General features: G+C 39.1%; 1 protein-coding gene across 44 annotated transcripts in view; it reads left to right on the top strand.

Moving 5' to 3' along the window:
• The window catches only part of TCF7L2 (transcription factor 7 like 2), a 157,931-nt gene that overhangs the window by 112,098 nt on the left and 25,330 nt on the right, over positions 1–20,503 (top strand). Inside the window, exon 1 of one of the 44 annotated variants that reach the window (XM_072131452.1) lies at positions 15,259–16,823. The exons of the other annotated variants lie outside the window; for them this stretch is intronic. Coding sequence (XP_071987553.1) covers positions 16,701–16,823 — 123 coding nt within the window. The 5' untranslated portion in view covers positions 15,259–16,700. Of the gene's footprint in view, positions 1–15,258; positions 16,824–20,503 lie in introns of those variants that run through there. 44 annotated transcript variants of the gene reach the window in all.

The following is a 20,503-nucleotide window of genomic DNA, read 5'->3' as shown; positions in this document are numbered from 1 at the left end:
CCCCTTAGTGGTGGCATTTGAATATTTGTAGGACATGTGTGGGGCCACAGGTGACTGTATGAGGAGGTTACTATTAGCGTTGCTGATTTCCTGGTTGGTAACTGTAGCGTTGCAGGACAATGAGAGCGATGAGTGTGACGGGGACATGGCAGATCCCTTTAATCAGTGCCCTGTACATGGCATAAAACATTGAATAGACACTAATTGCTGAATGGGGGCAGGAATTAAGTGTCATTCCTCACCTGCCCGGATTACAGGTGGTCACACCTGGGCGAGCAGTGCCGGCCTGGCCAAGACTATTACATGGTAATCCAATCACCTGGACGCCCGCCACCTCCGGCAGCAGCCATGTCAGGGCAATGAACCCTGAAGAAGAGGGATGCCATCAGCCCGGCCTTCTTCCTCATGATCGGATGCGCTGAATATTCCCACTGCCTCCATGTCCGCTGTCAGACTGCGAAGCCCCCTCCCCTCTCCCGCAGTAGTGGATCATCCTTGTGATACAGAATCTCATGGAGTAGTCATGTTGTAGCAGCACCTCCTCTCATAGTGACACTGCTCCCCCCATCTGCTGCAGCAGATAATGCCTTCCCCGTGCGCTGATTCCATCTCGATCTCCCTAATTTGTCGTGCACCTTGTCCCCTATTATTTTTAGCATTAGGCTGATATTTTGTGAAAGCTGACGCTCGAGTTGAAGAGCTGCATCAGCCGCATTTGCTGATGGCTCCATGTCTGCACTGGAGTGCACTTGGGAGAAGACAAGAGGGAGCATCCTTGAGACGGCTCTCAGTAGTCTCCTGCCTGTTAGCTGCTGCGCGTCCCCCCGCCATCGCCGCAGCTTTGAGGCTTCTTTATATTGTATCTGTTCTGGCAGACACTGCTTTGCTTCATTGGATCAGACACTTGTGTGGTCCCGTCTTCATCCTATGGTCAGTGGTGGCATATTATCATGTTTTTGGCGGCTCAATGGTTTGACCCATGGGTGTGGAACATTAGGCACATGCGCATCCACCAGAACCCTATGGCAGGAAAGCCAATTTCATTTCAGTTTTGCATCCTAGGCCACTTCTGGCCCTCAAAAAGTTGAAAGCCATGATAGACCCTAATGTGAGTTGGCACTAAGCGTCAATATTGGCATCACAAGGTCATGACTGTACAAGGTGCTGTCCAACAACATGAATGACCAATGGGAAAACTGAACACAATGTTGGTTCTGATTGTACAGTAGTTGCATCTCCCTGGAGAAGAGGTTCTGAAAGGACGTGGTAACAAATCTGAGATCCTCTAGAGGCAACTTTGTTACTGGTGCACCCTAATTACTAATGTTTTTCCTGTGACTTCTTTTGGGAACAGAGCCCCCGACTAAGGCCCTCATTGGCACTGGTGCCCCCTGTAGGAATAATGTTCTTGCTGTGACCCCTATCACTATTAGTTCCCCCTCATGGTTCGGTTCTGAGTTGAGATTTACGTCACTTATAATTACTGTCACCCAGATAGCGGGTAGACACAGGCGAGAGGGAGCAGATAAATGATGTCTTGATGTGCGGCTGTGATAACACGGGAGGATCAGCTCGGCACCGCCGCATGAGCAACGTAGGTAGAAGAAAGGCAGAGGAAGCTTTGTCCTGGGCTCTGGGGGAGTACGACACAGAAGGCATCTGGGTGGTCCGCCTCATAAAAGAACTACCATGAGCAGGTAGAAGAGAACAAGACGAGAGTGTGTCCCCCGGGATCTCTGGCAGGGGGGTAGATTGTCACTTCTAAGACACAGTCAGGTCAACCTGAATTGTACGAAACACAACTGAGCAGATACAATGTAACTCAAAGAGAACAACATCAAAAATCTTAATTAATTATAGAAATTTCATCCAAGAAGGACGATCCTCACCTTGGTTGCTGAGGAGCTACAAGTCCATGTTTCGTTATCTCAGAAGAATCCCATTATTGTTCATGTCACCTTGTGTCCAGATGTATCACCCGCAATGGTGGACGCTATGTTATTGGGACTAAGTTACTCCTAAAACTCTTTGCTATGTTGATGTTGCTTGATTCCATCAGCTAATTATAAAGGGAGGGAGGCAAGAAATATCCGTCCCAACACTTATAATGGGATTAGCCAATTATCTAATACATTCAGTGTCACTTGATTTATCGTAACTGCAGGAACTTATACGTCTGAGCCAAGCATGCATGTTATGGGTAGGATTCAGGGCGCCTTAAGGCTCCGTATAGGAAGTCCTAACCCTTCAGATACCTTTAGTACCATTGTATCATTAGTCTCCAAACTAGGATTTCTACATGTTCTGACCCTTCCCTTGGCTTTCATGTATCTTCCGCTGTTGTGTTCATAGATATTGTATCACTAGCAGTTTAAAGGGAATGGACACCATTCTATATCAAGGATTTCACATAATAGTTGTGAGGAAGCTCCTGAGAAGCCACGACTTCATCTTTCAGTTTACATTTCTACAATATGGCGGCTCTTTAATCTTCTCTTCGTCTTTATAAAGTGTCGGCATCCACCTCAGCTCCGTACAAAAAGCAAGCGCTGTTCTAATGTGATTCACCTATACAAATGAGGGTCCGAGGTCGGCTCTCCCCGGGGGGAGCTCTACTGCAAGTTGTTTGCTTGTTTCTTGACCTCTAACCTTTTTGTCTTTAAGTAGAATAATATCTTAAGTCGGCCTTAGACAATAGACTTGACCCTGATCACGAGAACGTTGCGAAGCTCTCTGATTGGCAAACCGTCCTTACGTATTATACATACACAGACATTTCGCCATGGTCTGGCAACCATTCTGACCGCAATATTTGTGCCAACCTTTGACACCTAAATAAGAACAATTCTGACACATTTTAGTGCTCATCTTTATCAATGAACTGATGCAATGTTTTTTGTTGAGGTAGTGACGGCTTTATCCAATGAGTAGATACTGACCCTTGGTCTACCGGAAGTCATTATTGTCTCATTGGTAATTGCAATTCCTACACTTTTCTTCCTGAATGTAAGTGTTAATAGCAGCATTTGTGATTGGACTATTTGTTACTTCTGGCTACGTCTCCCGCTGTGGGGTCATGTGTCCCTCTCTCTCCCTTGAAAGATCTGGTTCCCTTCTTTTCTATTACGGAGAAGACCCCTGGGTCAGATATCCCCTCTGTCACAATAGCCGGCGGCCCCAGCTGGTCATTGTCGTAGCTGGAGATCTGTCTACTGCACCATCTCTCTAAGAATTTGGGCTCTTCCTTCCCTTGGTTCATGTCCCATTAGCCGTGTAGGTTTTTGGAGATGCATTAGTGGGTGTCATTTGCAGCACAATCAGTAGTGGCGACCCCTGTCACCCCCAACAATGGAGATGTCTGTTAGATAACTAGTAGCTACCCTTAGTGGGGGCAATGAGGTGTGCAGGGCCGGAGCACAGGCCGTCACAAGCATTAACACATGTGCCGTATTGTCCTGTCGTCACGTCTAATGACAACCATCCATCAAGTGACCGTCACTTCTCAAGGCGTTAAATGAAGATAAATTGAATTATTAAAGACACTTGATACAATTACACAGCCGTCACTCGGGGTCCCGATTGCTGGGAGCGGCTCATTGCTAATATTTATCTGACCTTTGCTCTTAGTTATTTCGATAATTTCCCAGTTAAAATAACAATAATTAAAAGTAACAAAGTATCAAACAAGTATCCACCTCCAATCAATGAAAGAGCAGGGAACAGAGACCTCAGAGCCTACAATCTAGCAGTCACTGGTGGTGCTTAGATTACTCTATAATTATCAAAAATACTGGCATTTTTTAAAAAAATTTTTGCTCAAAATGCCACAATAAAATTCCTGTGTGATCCCGGCAATGATACATTGATTATCTACACCTGTATCATACATGTATCTACATACATAGACCTTGGAGCTTACAATCTAAAGATAACTGGTATTTTACATTTCTTAACTCATGTAATGATTATTTGATAATTAAAATTTAAAACACAGGGAATTCTTTTTTGTAGCAAAAATATCTTGTGTGAACCCGGCCCAGGGGTACACGGATCTTTTACCCCTGATACATTGCATGAGGAGCTTCATCTTTTTTGTAGTTTTTTTTTTTAATGATTAACCCTTAGTGTCCTGCATCTCTTGTTCTCTATCTCATAAATCTTTTGTTGTCTTGGAAGTGGAGACAATCCTCATCATGTTCCTTCCCCTGACTTGTTGATTTTGCAGGATGTTCACCCCGGTGGCATTACATGAGAAGGTTCTTCCGGCGCTGTTGGGGGTCTACTTTAGCGATGTTTGATAGCTATTGGGGAGCGCGTGGTGTATAGATGAAAGACGCAATATGATTGCGAGAATTGAGGAGTAAATTTTCATAAAACACGACCTGGTATTTACTATGTACGAGCCCCGAGCACGGAGACAGCAGTGAATATAAGGGACATTGATCTATGGGAGAACATATCACAGTCTTATATCACAGTCATTTCCCTTCATATTAAATACATATAGATGTGTCTACCTGTAAGCGAGTGGATACATGTGCACGATCTGTGTATTTAGTATATATGAAATATATATTCAATTATATGCTATATGGTATATGTGTGCATAGTGTATATGTGTGTATATATGTATGATATGTGTGTACTCCTTTGTATCTATTTACATCTCTCTCTCTCTGTATATATATATATATATATATATACTATATTTTACATTTTATATTAATCTATATTTAATGTACGTACAGTTGTATGTATATATGTTCATAGTATATATGTTTGTATACGGTATACACTATTTATTTGTGTATACACAGTGTATGTGGGTACATAGTATAGACTTTATATGTGCACATTGTATATTTTCTATATATGTTTATACATAATTTTTTGGATAAAATTATTTCCATTCTATATACCTTATGTATCAGTCTACATAATGTGTGTGTATATATATATATATATATATATATATATATATACATACATACATACATGCACACATTATGTAGACTAAATATAATATATATATATATATATATATATATATATATATATATATATATACATTATGTAACATAATGTTATGAAACATAAGGTATATAGAATGGAAATAATTTTATCTGAAAAAATTATGTATAAACATGTATAGAAAATAAAAACTATGTTCACATATAAATCTTTACGATAATATATGTGTGTGTAATTAGTAGCTATCTATTTATATATACATCTAATGCATGTATCTGTGGATTTAGTTATGTATCATTATGATATAAAGTAATATTCTAGTATATACACTGTATGTATAATGTATGTTAATCTATAGTTATGTATCTAATGTATTTTCTGGATGTATGAATGTATGTGTCTATATGTTGTTATTCATGTGTGTAAATATAACATGCACATAAATATACTGGAAATATATGACAATATATAGATACTTATCTGTGATATATACCTTTGTGTGTACTCATCAATTACAATGTTTATACACAAGAACTTACATATTATTCCCTAAAGTATATTAGATACTTATATCACGGTATATCTACGCATAGTATTTATATTACATTTAAATCTCCATCAGCTTGTGTAGCGCAGTACAATACTCAGATAACACTTTGTATCAGTGACAATAACCAACACAGACAGATGATACATTGTTTACAAGAGGCATTAATTGGAGGTCACACTTTTATCATATCAGTGTACACATGGATACAATGTATCATATCATTTTTATAGCTATATTTAGCCTAATTTCTGCACATTTAATCACCCCCTCCTCCAGTTTATTTCATCATATCATTTCATGGTGACCCTTCCCCATGATTAGACAATGCACTTTTTCCCTTTGTAAATAATACATCACTTGTCCCACGGCCACATCTAATAGTGATGAATGCTGCCTCTGATTCAAGGACATTGTGCGTCTGCTGGGTGAAAAGCCCACCAGAAGTTCCCCACCGGCAACGTGTGGTCAGCTTGTAGGAGATCCCACTGCCCGCAGCCGCCGGTCCTCTGCCGCCCGATGCCATTCCAGTACCGCAAACCTTTCCTGATTTTGATGCTGCCCTGTTGGGGTCTTCAGCAAACTATTACCGCTTCATTGGAGACCCCAGAAAGGGCAATCACTGACCCATTAATAGATCAGATTAGACCCCTCTATAGAAATCCTATACAATACCTTATTTTACATTCGCTTTGCTACATTTTGCACGGTGCCCGTTGTATTCGGAGAAATAGTTGCCCATTTTTGCATATTCTTTCAGCAAGATCTGTGTTATTTTTGGGTTTGTTGCACCTTTTGTCATCTGCAGGGGCCAGTGCATAAATAGTTAATTGTTTACACGTTTGCCACAAATTATTTCTGTACAACAAGCTCAAAAAATGTCATCGGGAGTAATAAAATGCGGAGAGAAAAAAATAATAAAAATGTTCAAAAATGAACCATTGCCTGTGGGAAAGCTGGTGGATATTTTTATTTTATATTGTGGAATATCGGACTTTCTTCCCGCTGCCAGAATACGTGGAGCAGATCTTCTCTTTCTTGTTTTTTTTTTTTATTTCTTCACACCTGAGGGTAAAATGTAATTTCTAACTAAATATATCCATCATCTTTTTTTTTCTGTTCTGTCTGTACTATTGCTCCTACATCTATGTACATTGAAAAGATCCAGCGTTACAGCGTTTCCATAATATATTGAACTTAAAAAATGATAATAAATAAAGGAGAAAAAAAATAAGTTTATCCTAAATTTGAACAAAAAAGCAAAAAAAAAAAAGGGAAAAAAATAGCAAAATAAAAATAGCTAAAAATAATAACATGATAACATAAATGGGAAGTAACACAAGACAACATAAATAATATGTTAACTAAAAACTGAATTTTAAATTAAAATTAAAAATGAATGAGTAAATTAAATTTTTTTGTAATGCCATTCTTTGTTTGTGAGAACCAGTCACCCTAAAAAGCTAATTTAACAAATTATTTAAGCCATAAAAATAATAATGGAAATTAAAAAAAGAAATGATGTCTAATTATTTTTCAGCCTTCTAATTAATTGTTTAATTACCCAATTTTAATTAAAATATTGACTTTATTTGACACATTATTGGATACTGATTTTTAATCATTTATTTTATTTGACGTAAAGAAAAACAGAATTTACTTTCCTCTTAATGATTATTAATAGTTTCCCCATTTTTCATGCCATAATATAATTGATTTCCGACCCCTTTTAGGGAAGGATTTGAATAATTTTTTCTGTCTTCTTAATTGTGATAGATTTTTAGTTTTTATCTGCTCAGAATAAGAGATGTAGAAATGTGACACATTTTATTGAGAAAAATGTTTGGTTATTTATCTTGCCATTTCTCGGCAGGTTTTCCGCTGTGATGCCGGTAACGGGAAATCTCCGCTTTGACAGCTAATAGATATCTGTGTCATGTGTTGTTTTTTTCTGCAGTGACATTGAGAAAATTGCAAGGGAGGGGACGGGAAATAACAAAAAAATGTGAAATGATTACAAAATCAATGGTTTAGTGGAAAGTGATCTTATTATCTGCACATTGGGTTCCTGTTGCTGTAGATTGGAATTGCTGTGTTATTTAGGTTAATCCTAATTCTAACCCAAAAGCCTATGCAAAGTAAAAATAGAAGCTACAGTATTGTTTTTTTATGGTTATTCATTATCCAATTTTGTTTTGCATAGGTCAGTATTCCACATCTTAGGCTCCGAGTGTCCCAGGAGTGATTTTTCTCTCTGACTTTTTCCATGTTGCATTCAAGTCAACTTATTGTAAAGCAAATATGCAAAACTTTTCCCAATGTATGTGGTCGGTGACATTTTCGGGACGCTCTCTGGCGTGACAGACTCTCCCTATTAGAAAGTTCTATTAAAGTTGAGGCGTGTTATCACGGAAGAGAATTGCGATACTTTGCATTACGCTCTGGGATAGAGAGATAGACGTAGGATTATAAAAAACAATTTCTAGGCATTTCTAGATGATAAATTTAATTTTCTTTGCTATTTGGAGTCCGGCTTTGAAAATGCAATTGTAATGAATGCATTCAGAAGCGGAGAATAGATTTACCCTTGGCTTCAAATAGTCGACGTTATCGGGCTCTGTCATTCGTTCCTTCCTATTTTCAAGCTGCTAATTGATGTTTTTGAAGTCAGCAAGAAAATTGAAGGAAATGTCATGTGTGTACCAGTGCGGAAGTTAATAAGATTGACTTCGTTGACAGAATCTACAATGAGCGGAGAGACTGTATAATGGGACCACTGCGAATTCGTGTGCTCTCTTTGGAGTCAAAATTGACACCTCACGCTAGGCCGGCGGTCGATAGAAAGATGGAACATTTGGGGATGGATCCTAATCTCACCGTCTTTTCCCCCTCCAACTTTGGTCTTTGGAGCTTATGTGGTGGCGCAAGCATCTGTTTATCCAGAGGGCTGAGCCAAAAGCCTTCGTTCAGGCTCCCAGTGCCCACCAACAATGCAAATTTTTTATGCTCTTTTGAGTTTGAAAGCTAAGGAGCCTTGAAAAGGTTAGATTATGGGGTGTCTCATGGAAAGATAGACTAATATTGGTCAGGGCCATTGCTTTAGCCGGGGGCTGCAAATCCCTTAGCCGGTCTAAAAAGAAACAGTGCGGGTCCTCAACGCAATCTTTTTCAATGAACTATAGAATACAAAAGCCGATATTTTGAGCCAAAGGGTCAAAAAAACGTAAAGATAAAAGCTTTGAAATCTCTGGGTAATCTCCTTCCAAAGGAGAGTGAGAAAAAAAAACTTTGGAAAATGAGACCCTACTTTTTGTCTCTTAATTCTCCATTAATATTGGAAAATTTATTGGATTTGCAGGAGCTATAATTATGGAATAGATTAGCCGCCGTTTGGTTCAGCGCATCTGATTATTTTTAGGCCTACGGGGAGAAGCACTAAATCCCTAATATGTCCACTACCCCCAAGCGGTCCGTGTTTGAAGCCACAGCTCCAAATGCGGTCTCGACTGGCGCTTGGCCTCTGAGGATCGCCGAGCAGACACTATTCTCAGAATATCCAATTAATTCCATTGGCACTGATCAGTTAGTGCTTTTTTTTTTCTTTTTTTGGCGTTCACGCCATTTGAAATGCAAACACAATGATTTCCTTTTCCATTGGTCGCGTCCCTTGGTTAAGCTGTTGCCGCGAGCTAAGAATTTCATCGAGTGATGAGTCCAGAGGCTGAGCCGATAAAAGGTTACCGTACGTGATTTGCGTGGAAAGCCATCATCGGATTTATGAATGTAAAAAGTTCTTTAACTTTTATTTGACTTCCCTCCCACTCCCCCTCCACCCCCAGTATGCATGGGAAGGGCACGGCTATATTAGTAGATGACTAGTCGGTATACAACTTTGCATGTTGATCAATTATGATCTTGAATTGCATTGTAGTCTGTAAATGTTGCCTTCTGAATTATGGCTGTGGGTGGTGGTAGCCTAAACCTGACTGTTCAATGGAAATACGATGGTCATTTCTAGTGTTAGTATTGTGCATGCGGAGCAAGAGGAGCAAGAATTATTAACTAGTATCTGCAGCAAGAAGAATTCCTCGTGATTCTATAAGTCTATTGTTTTTCAAATATTTCATATTTTTCTATAAAGAAAATGTTAGAATTGTATTTCAGAATCCGTCGCTCCCTTTGTCCTCCTGTCCACATTGATATACTGTTTGCCCTAATCTTGGCTTAATTATTCCGAAGAGGAATTTTCGTATTCCCTATTATTACATTTCTTCACTTAATAAAATGTTAATGCATGCACAAAGTTGCGAATCGTAAGACCTCGTATGTTTGTTGCCGGAAATGCAATGTGGAGAAATCTAGGCCGCCAGGATGCTCGGCTACGGCGCCTTAAGCTGGCGAATATCTCGTCTGAATGTGGAATGCGCTGGGCATTCTTTGTTGATTTAAAGATCTAATAGATGTGTTTTTTTATCCGGTTCTTGATCTCTAAAAGTATTTTTTTTTAACAGCCGGAATGTGTGTAAAAAAGCAAGAGGAGGGAGTAACGCGCTTCAATCCTGTGTAATGTAGGAGGCTGGATGATACTGTTGGAGGCTTGACATGTTTCACTGGAAACATTCGTACCCCCTTACCCAAATCTGCTTGCTGAAGGGATAGGCAATGGCGGTTACCCACTTTGCTTCCTCCTTCTTCTCGAGCTGTCTGTGAAGAGTGAAGCAGGTGACTCCCCGTGGCTCCATTTTCATGACAACATGCCATTAGAAATTGCAGTCCTGTTGATCAATCCCCTGTACGTGACAGCTTTGCCGCAAGGCCTGGGTCTTTGAGAACTCGCTCTATGCCTGTTCCCTCCTTTTTTCCTGCACTAATTGGGGAAACTTTTTACTGTGCTTGTGGCATAAGAAAGCCTTTTGAACACTGTCACAATTGAGTGTTGACTTCTTTGGAATTGCAAGTAGGTTAAGTATGAACATTATACACCAAAAAAAAAAAAGATAATACTTTATAAATGAATTAAAGAAGAAGCTTTTAGAAAAATTATCGATTGAGTTAGTAAAAAATTGAAAAAAAAAATCCCAAATAATGTAACTGATACCATAATATTGTGTCCTTTGTTTACTCGTATTTACAGCAGGGGAATCATTTAAGGTCATTTTACTAATAAGACATAAATTTAAAAAAATTCAGTTTTATATTTTGGAATTTTTTAACTTATACATTGCAGCAATTTTTTGGAATCTATCATTTTTTATTCTATTTTTAATTATCTGATCAAGTTCATCGCATTTCTTCCACCCATCCTGTAGATTATGTGCTTGCGTTGCTCAGTAGCTGGGTGATTCGTATGCACGGGGGTTGTAACGGCAGAACACTTTGTCCTTGTTTGAATCCTTGTGATTCTCCAGCGTTTTATGTGTTGTAAGTACATTAATAGTTTTGCTTTTATACTTTGCTTAAAATGCTATCAAATATTTATAGCATCCACGTGCTTGAGAACGCTATTGAAATATTCCGGTGTCAGGTGCCATTCTCTCCCTGAGCGACAGCACAACGAAAGGTTCATTTAGCAGAGACGCGATTTACAAAGAACAAGGTAAAAAAAAAAAAAAAAAATTAATCTTTTTTTTTTTAATATGGCATACTGGGTATATAATTTCTTTTGAAACCTGTCATTGGTACAATTTAGTATCTCCCCCCTACTCCCACATTTGGTGGAGAAATCAAAAAATTTACAAAGAAGCCAAGTTTTTTTTTTCCCTTCTTCTTCTATATATATAATTAATTTGTTTCCATTGTAAAAATCATTTGCTAAAAATTAGCTTTTATTAACATTATCAAGACTGTGACTGGTAAGACATCAGATCAGACACGAGGAGTGTGAAGGGCAGCTTAGGGAGAATTGGGCTTTAAACCCTCTGCAGATCGGAGTCAGGATCAAAGGCGCTTGTATTATGTGGCTGTGTGAGACTTTGAAGTCTTGACTGCACCTACAGCACTCATTTCATCAAGTTCACTAGTGTCTTAATAGCAGATCAATAAGTTTCAAAGTCGGAGAGTTAATTTGAAAGTAGTGCTGATGCGTTCGTGCTGGGGAAGCAGGGAAGGCGAGGAGGAGAAAAAAAAAAATCCCACTATTTAAAACTCCTGATCGTGATGTGCACCTAATAGCTGCTAATGCAATCGGCAAAAATCACATTCCAAAAAAAAAAAAATTTCACATCAACTTTTTTTCTTCACCTTGTAACGTTAAATCTTTACAAGAAAATAATTGACGCCTTGGGATTAGGATCTAGAGTGGAGTTTTCACTTTTAACTATTTTTAAATACTTTATTTACTATCTTTATTTTATTTTAAAATCCACTTCCTGTTTAGTTCTCCACCGATGAGAATTACAGTTTTATTTTTTTATATATATTTCATCGCTTTTGTAATATTTGATTAGTCCTTTAAGTAAACAAAAACCTTCAAATCTCTATAAATCCTTCAGATCTCTATAAATCGAATAATTTTCTGGAAGTTTTCGTGTCAACATTGAATTGTTGGAAAAATCAGTGCATTTATATTGTTTTTCTCTTGACTTCTTTATCTCACATGAATGTTTTTGTTTTTTTATTTTTATTGGTTTCCATATATTTTGATGTATTGGGATAAAAATAGAAACACGTTTTTTCCTCCATTTCACTATGGACAGACATTTTGTTGGGCTATAATATAATAATCCCGTAAACCGTCCGTCCGGAGACGCCGCTCACTTCGCGTTTGTGATTTTTTTTTTTTTGTTTAAATTGTTGCAAAAGTGTTAAAAAAACACAATATGTCTCCCAAAAAGGTCTGAAAACAAGAGATAATGGCAAAGCTTTTCATTCTGTTTGTGGATTCTCTTTTTTTTATTATCGACTTAAAACCATCTGTACGTGCGGCAGAAGTAAAGGGGGGGGGGGGGTTTGTTGGGATTTTATTTTTTTTTTTCCAGGGGTCAGATTCACACCCTTTTGGAACAAACCTCTAATTTAGAATGTTCATCTAAGGGTTCTTAATGGTATTATAGGCTTTTGGGGTGGACAGTGGGAGCTGCAGATTAGGCACAGAAGCCTTAGAGAGGCGATTCACCCGGTAGATCTGCGCTCGCATCTGTTATTTCAAATCCTTGGGTTTTTTTCCTAATACTTTTGAAATGTAAAAATAGTAAAAAAAAAACACAATGATCAGTCGATAAATGTCGTCTGATTTGATGAATTTGAGAGTTTTATAAGAAAAACAATGACCCCTGGGACCGTACGTGGTCCCTTTTGTCGCTGCTGTTCTTGTGTTTGGCTTCCGAGCGTCATATATTGTTTACTGGTCTCAAAAATTAAAAAAAATGTAAAAAAAAATTATCCGAATCTTACATTAAAACTCGTGGTTGTGGTTATTTGTCTTTTGTGGTTAAATTTCTTTTATTTTACTCCACCCACAGAAATGGACTTGTTGTGTGGTGAGTGCGGTGCGATGTTTAGTAAGAGATAGTTTTTATTGTTTTTTTTTTAGAGTTCTTTAAATGTAGCGCTTCATCTAGAGGCAAAGTCTGATAGACCCCACTTGGGAACTTGCAGATGAGAGGGCAAAGAATTGGAGCTGATAAAGGTGTTTCTTGTCAAATTTGTGTAGGAATTATTTACTGTGCCTTCTTATCAGAAAAGTGAGGACAGAGAAAATGAACCCAGATGGGACTTCTCTCTATCCCTCTTATTCTCCATCTATGATGTTGGTACAAAAAAATAAAAATGATAGAAAAAAAATCCAAACAAATAATAAAAAAAAAATCCACAACAAAATCGCAGCACGAACTGGCGAACTCCAGGTATCTTTTTAAAAAAAAATTGCAATTTTTCCCCAATCCGCACAAAAATAACCGTAACGAAATGGTTGATTTTCTTCGTAGCACTTCACACATAACGATTTCTACTTCATTAAAAGCATATTAATCTGTTCCCTGCTCCCCTGGGAGACACCTTTAAGATGATGATATTGTATTTTTTTTTCCCCCCCGAATTGTTAAAAAAAAAAAAAAAATGTAGCAGATTTGGTCCCTGTCAGTCAGAAATAATTGTGTTCTTAATCTTGTCCCTGATGGATGACTCGGAGTTCAGCTACGGACTCTCTCCAATGACAAATACAATATTAATATTCATTAAGTGCTTTGACAATGCTAATTTTGATGCACTAGTAAAGGCCCTTCCAAACTTAGCGGCCAAAAGCTTTAGAGCTGCGCAAGGTGGCAGGATAATTTGTGCTGGTTTGCTGAGCTGAAGGCTTTTAAAGTCTTTCGCAAAAAAAACCTAGGTACCAGAAACTAAAAAGACTAAGGGGGGAAAGTTCTGAAGGCATTGGAAGGCAGGGCTGCGGAAATAATACGATCACAGCCCGCGAAAAAATTTGACACATCCGATGCAGCTTCTTTGAGCAAAATTTCTACAAAGTTGCAACAAAAAAGCCTAGCATGGTAAGTCAGCACATTTTTTGATTTTGTTTAATCTTTTTGATCTTTTCAATTATCGCTATTTGAAGATCAATAGTCATTTCTCTTTCCCCCCTCTGCTTCAAGGCGCGGCGGCGGGTATAGTTTTTGCCAGGATACCCATCGCTTTTTAGAGAAGATATTCTCAAGTTTCTCGCTTCTTTGCCTTTCCTTATTTTTTTGCTATTCGCAGCTGGGAGAGAGTTTACCCAATGCAAGGTCTCCCTGTACCTACTCATCCCACACCAGGAGTCACCTGCGAGCGCCGGCACTGCATTGGGGGGGATCTGGTTTTTAGGGTTGATATTTTTGTATTTTTAGAGATTTTTGTAAAATCTTTTATGGTGATTTTTGCAGTTTTTTTTTTTTTGCTTTTTGTTTTCTCTCTCGAATGTCTGTGGTTCACTCTTTTCGATAGAGACACTGTATCTCCTCGCTAAGCTTGAGGAACTTTCTAGAGAAGGGGATTTGTCTTTTATATTTGCCAAGTCGGGAAGCAAAGTATTGTCTTTTGTTCCTGTCATTGAACGGAGGATTGGGGATGGTGGGGAGGGGGGCTAGGAGAGCGTAACACAAAAACTGGAGCTTTTATTAGACGACCGTCATTGAATTGGGGAGATCTTAATAATTTTATTCTTCCCGACCAACTGAGATAATTCTTTGAATGCCTCAACTTGAGCATCTTAACTGAGGATCTGCCTGGGAAAGCTCCCACTGACGGATTCAGCTGCTGCTTGTAGTGTAGAGTGCTGCCCTCCAGCGGATCATGAGACCTCTGTCTATTCACTAGCCTTATCATGACGGTGTGTGGAATACTTTAATCGGAAGCATGGTCCTAGCCCGGCACTATAGAGGAAGCAAAGTAAAACTTGTAAATGGTAAGCCTGCACCTCGTCTTACGATACTCCTTGTGTCTTGCATGTCTGAGATTCCTGATTTTCCAGATCTGTATTCCTCATGTCTCTGTGCTTAGTTCTTACTTTGATGATTGAACATTTTTTGTGTCATTTTTGAATTTTTTGAATTTTTTCTGTCTTTTGATGTTAATTTAAATTTAATAATTTAATTTTTATGGGGGTAACTATATTGGTTTTTTTGGAACGTCTTTGTTTTTTTGTGTAGTTTTTGCAACATTTTACGTGCTAATTCGCCTTGGTTTCGTGTCACAAGAGTCAAGGGATTGGTGTGAAGCTCCGTCATTCTCCTGAGATTGCTTCCTGAGTGCTGGAGCTGTAAGACAGACATCAGTCTCCGGCTTCAGCTACATTCCACAGCTACTTGGTTTTTGCTTGGAATGATTCCGGACTCATCCCAGTTTTTGTGGGATTTTTTTGGTTGTCGACCCCCTCCCCTCCCCTGCTTAGTTTCCTTGTGTTTTGTTATCGCCTCAGCTGGGGAACGCAGGGTAAATAATTCCCAGCTGGGATTGCCTGTCCGGGTTACCAGTTATTGTTGCTGAACTATTGGGACCTGTCCATCATTGGAGTTTACTTAGGAAATTGCACGTGTATGAAAAGCGGACGCTGGAGTGTGGTGGCCGCTCTGAATAGAGGGAGGGGAGGCAATTAGCTGCCCCGTTGTTGGGTCCTTTTACTTGTCGGACAGAAGCCTCATTGCTTTTGTCACTGCCTTGTAAAGGGAAATCACTGGGTTTTGTTTCGGTATTAAGAGCCTTAAAGATTCCTGGCTGAGGCTCCCGGGGGCCGGGCGGATGTGCGGAGCACTGGTGCAGTTCATCATTTTTTATAAAGTCTTGAGGGGGGGTAAGTGGAGCGTGTGAGGGTCTTGAATATCTAGGAGAGGGGGAATCTTCATGGCCTCTTCCCCGTATTGTCAGCACCAGGCAGCTGGTAGGAGTCTGCTGACACAATGCTGCTCTTAAGACCCATGTGGCAAAGTTTATTGAATAGGTCCCTTTAATGTCAAGTGGCAAGGGGTTTCCGGAAGAATCTGCATTAAAAATTTTGTGTTAGTTTGTGGCACTTAAAGTCAATGGCCTTGGTGTGTGAGGGCTAGGATGGAGCAATGTGCTAGAGAATCCCCCTGCCTTGGCCATTGAGGGGCTTGTTTGTGGGTTCGGGCTTAGAGCTGCTGTTTGGCCACTGGGAGCTCCGGCTAACAAAAGCTCTTATGTATTGTGTCTCCTGCTCCTCGAAAACCAAATTGATATTTAATGCAGAGTGAAGGCTGCGGAGCGAAGAGCGGCACAGGCCACACACGTCTTGTCACTCCTTCATTCCCTGACAGCAGTTTTTTTTTCTCCTCCAAGGAATTTCTTTGCAGAATTTATCCGGGGAGCAGAGATCTTGTGTTGGATAAACTTTCCTACAGCGGCTTCTCCTGAGCTGCTGCATATTACTGCCCCCCATTAGTGGTTATGCCGCACTGGTCACTACTAAGAACCCCTCACCTGAACATCAGATTTTTCCATTTTTAATTTTTTTTGCAGTGATTTTTTTTTTAACCATGACGGGATCTGGTGGTAGTCACTAGGCAGGGGCGATGACTGGTTCATTTGGGTCAACATACAAAGTGGAACGTGCACCGGCAAGACTGGTGGGATTTGTTTAGTTGGGGACTTACTGAATGTTTCTGAGACCTTTGGATATAAGTGGACATAGCTTGGCCGGGGAAGCATCGACTGGGTGCTGCAGAGCTTGGGTGGGCAGGGGACAGCAGGCATGTATACCAGGGATGCCGTCATGGTCGGTCTGGACAGGGCAAGTGATAAGAAGACCATGCCAGGCTGTGGATTAACTTTGCTGCAGGAGCTTGGTAGCTGGCATGCCAATCTCAACTGCTGGGTGAGTAATCTCCTCTTATGCTTGATTTTGGGATGGGTAAACATAGTTCCCCTCCTCCTCCTGCATGTTGCCAAATTATTTAACCCTTGCAATGCTGATTCCAAACTACATAACATTTCTACCTAACTCTAAGGTTCACTCATGAATGTTTCTGTTGACCCCTAATACTCCACATCTGTCGGTCATCTCCAGTAGGATTGGTCAGGAGCTACGCAGCTCCTCTGCCTCAGTGATGGGGAGGACAGCGATGGGCTCCGCAGAGACGACCACTGTTCTCATTATCACCCATGTCAGGCCGTCTAATGGGGAGAAGAAAGGTCGGGTCAGAGATTACTTAGTGACAATATCTAATTGTTTCGGCCTCTCATCCCGGGCAAATTGAAGGGGAAATAAGAGGTGTCAGCGGCTGTCACTAGATGTGCTAATTAATTCACTACAAAGTGGTGGCACTGCTGTCACTGGCTGCCACCTGTCCGGACCCTACTGCTCTAATAGGACAATATTCCCATTCTGTATAATACATAACATTGTGGACAGTGGGTACAGAGCAGGTCTGGTCCAGATAATGCACCAGGCCTAGGGAGAGGCCATATGTTATGTTATTTATCCATCCTATATATCTGTCTAATATCCATCTATTATCTATCCATCTTTCGATCCCATATCTATCGCTGTCATGTCGCTGTCATATGCTGTACGTCATGTGTCGGTTCTATTGCTAAAGAAAAGCTTTTTAGGACTGAAGTGATGACATAATGCTCTATGTCTGGTATTTTTGGTATGGGGGGGCACTTATGATGCTAATACCAGCAATACATGGCGGAAAGTCTCCAAATAACTGACCCCAGTTCCATTTTTTATATGTAGAAGCCAAGACAGACACTGATGTTTAGGTGTAATATATGTTGTTACTATTGTTTGTATAGGTGACTGGCCATAAGGTTCATGTGCAGAAGAATCAATGATGGGTCTGGGGGATCATCTGCAGGTCAAGGTTTTTCATGCCCTCTATGCATGGTATAGGGTGGCATATGGACAGGGGTCTATTGTGGAGTCTGGTCAAGTGTGAGGGGCTCCTTACTATCGTAGGGTCTTAATGGTCACCATAGGCCTTTGTCTTGTGGCTGAAGCAGCAAATAAGTGAAGGCCCTATAGCGCCAACCCCCTACATCATCCTTGTGTACTGTACAGGGACAGGACGTCTATAGCCACTATATAGGTTATATATTAGAGGACAAATATAGAGTGAATATAGGGGTTCAGGACCCATACAGCATTATACAGGTTATATACAGGTGGGTGGGCGCTCTACGGCCAACAGTATATAGTACAAGTGCATGTAGAGGGGTCATATGGGCTGTATCATTATTTTCACCTGCAAGTCCTTACATTGGATGTAACTGCTATGTAGCGGGTGCTGGGATGAGATATATAGGGCCCAGTGCTGCTATAGGATAAGGTGTATGACATAACAGACTGCAGGATCCATATATAATATGCGCCACACACAGAACATCTGCAAATGGAGCATAAGGAATCCTGTCTTGTCTTGGTGGTCCTAACTTTTATGTTCTTAATTACTTTCCTTTTCTTTAAGAAAACCTGTATCACTTCATTCACAGGGCCCAAGCCATTAATCCCCCCTGATAGATTGCGGAGGGGTGAAGTTTGAGCCCATTACTGTCCCTAATTTTGTAAATCACTTTGAGAATTTCCAACATATTTGAGAACAATCTACCACAGAGTTTATCTTATTAAGTGACCTTTTTATAGACTTTGAACTGTATAATTTTTTTTGGTCTCTATGACTACTGGGTTTTAAAAATGTTGGGTTGTCATAAGAACCAGGATTAACAATACATCTTAATTACACCTTTAATAACCGTTATAGCTGTTTATTTTAGCCTGGGACTGCAGTACAGTAAATGACCAATTACCAGAGATCTGTTTGTAACTAGGGGTTGTCTATAAGTCGGGTGTACTTAAGTTTGGGGCCGCCTGTATATGCACTCTAGAAACTACACACTGGACTCCAGGTCTGTCCACCCCAAGGAAACCTATCATCAGCTTCAGAAATGGTCAATTCGTTATGGGTTAGGGAGCTACATTGTCTAATAGGGTGCACCCACCGGATTACGGCCTATTAGTATTGGCCCAGATCACCCAATAAGGCTCTATACTATTATTCCTGTTTTTCAGATTTACCTTAAATTACCATCTCCATTATTAGGCCCATATTTTGTTTCTTCACGATCAACGCAACTTAAAAATAATAGGTTTGTATTGGATTTGTTGATCTCAATTATGGCAGTGGATACAGGACCCGGTGACTTATCTGTATAGATCCTTATAGGTGCCCTCTTTATGTTACCTTTAGCTATAAGTAGCCGTACTTCTTGTAAAAGTCGCTCATGCACATGAAGATTATTAATAGTTATCATTGTATTACTATCCTGCTCTGCAATTTTGTCCAACACATTCTGATTTTCAATGTAAAGATGTCACATTTATCCTTCTATGTATCATATTTTTCCTGTCTCTTGCCATATTTTATGTATTTGACCCCATAATCTGACTGCAGGGTTACAATGGATAGCGACGGTGACCCGGGATCACATGACTATGCTAGATTATAATATACAGTAATACACACCTGCTGCATCCATTGCCAGACTCGTCCCGTGAACTTAGGCTACAGATCCTCTAGGGGCGCCGCTCAACTAAATTATTCATGTTTCCTAATTGCCTTTTACCACTGATTAGAAGGACTGGAAGCAAAAGGCTGGAACGGGGGAGCAATAAACACAAAAATTAACAAAATGCTAAATTGTAATCAGGGCTGATAGAGGAGCCCGGGCCCAAATCACAGAGAGCCAACCCCCGACTTCTAAAATTGGGGCAAATTTATAGTAGTTCAGTTCTATAATTATTACTAGTATTTTTTTTGTTCCTATTACACACTTATATAATATTGATAGATTACATATTATATTTTACTATCCTATTTATAATTATTTTACTCATTTTTTTATCTAAACAATTCGGCCTAGAAATCTACATTCATTATTATAAAGGAACTTTCTCTTTTTATCATAATTAGGTAAAACCATATAATAATACAACCACATGATCAATATTTATCAATATTTTATCCTGCTGTTGTTTTCATTTAGCGGTTTTTCTTATTTTTTTGTATTTTTTTTGTATTTTTTCTGTGATTATTTTATCCTCATTAATATTTTGATTAATATCTAATGTTTTATTATTAATATTATAACCTTCCATTCTTTTATTATTTGTATAATTATTATTTATTATTATTAGAATAATTTTATTCCTAATCTGTTCATGGCATTATTATTCTTGTTCTCTTATGATTATTTTATTTGACTTGGATTTTTTTTTTGTATTTATATTTTAATTGAATTCTTTTTAAATCTTTTTTTTTTTATTCCTCTATCTGTATTATTTTATTATTTATATTATTATTATTAGTTGTATTCGTCGTCATATTTTTTAATAATGATTATTTCATTGTCAATTTTTGTTCGTGACAATTTTATTATTTTTAATACATCAGAAGTATTTTTGAGTCTTTTATCATTTTACAATGATAATTTTTATAATTGTAATGATAATAGTTCATATTCATAGGGTTTATCACCCACTTCCTGGACACA

This window comes from Engystomops pustulosus, chromosome 11, assembly GCF_040894005.1.
Source record: "Engystomops pustulosus chromosome 11, aEngPut4.maternal, whole genome shotgun sequence".
Taxonomy (NCBI): Eukaryota; Metazoa; Chordata; class Amphibia; order Anura; family Leptodactylidae; genus Engystomops; species Engystomops pustulosus.
Note: the sequence above shows the minus strand (reverse complement) of the source record. Positions and strands in the feature narration are given on the sequence as shown.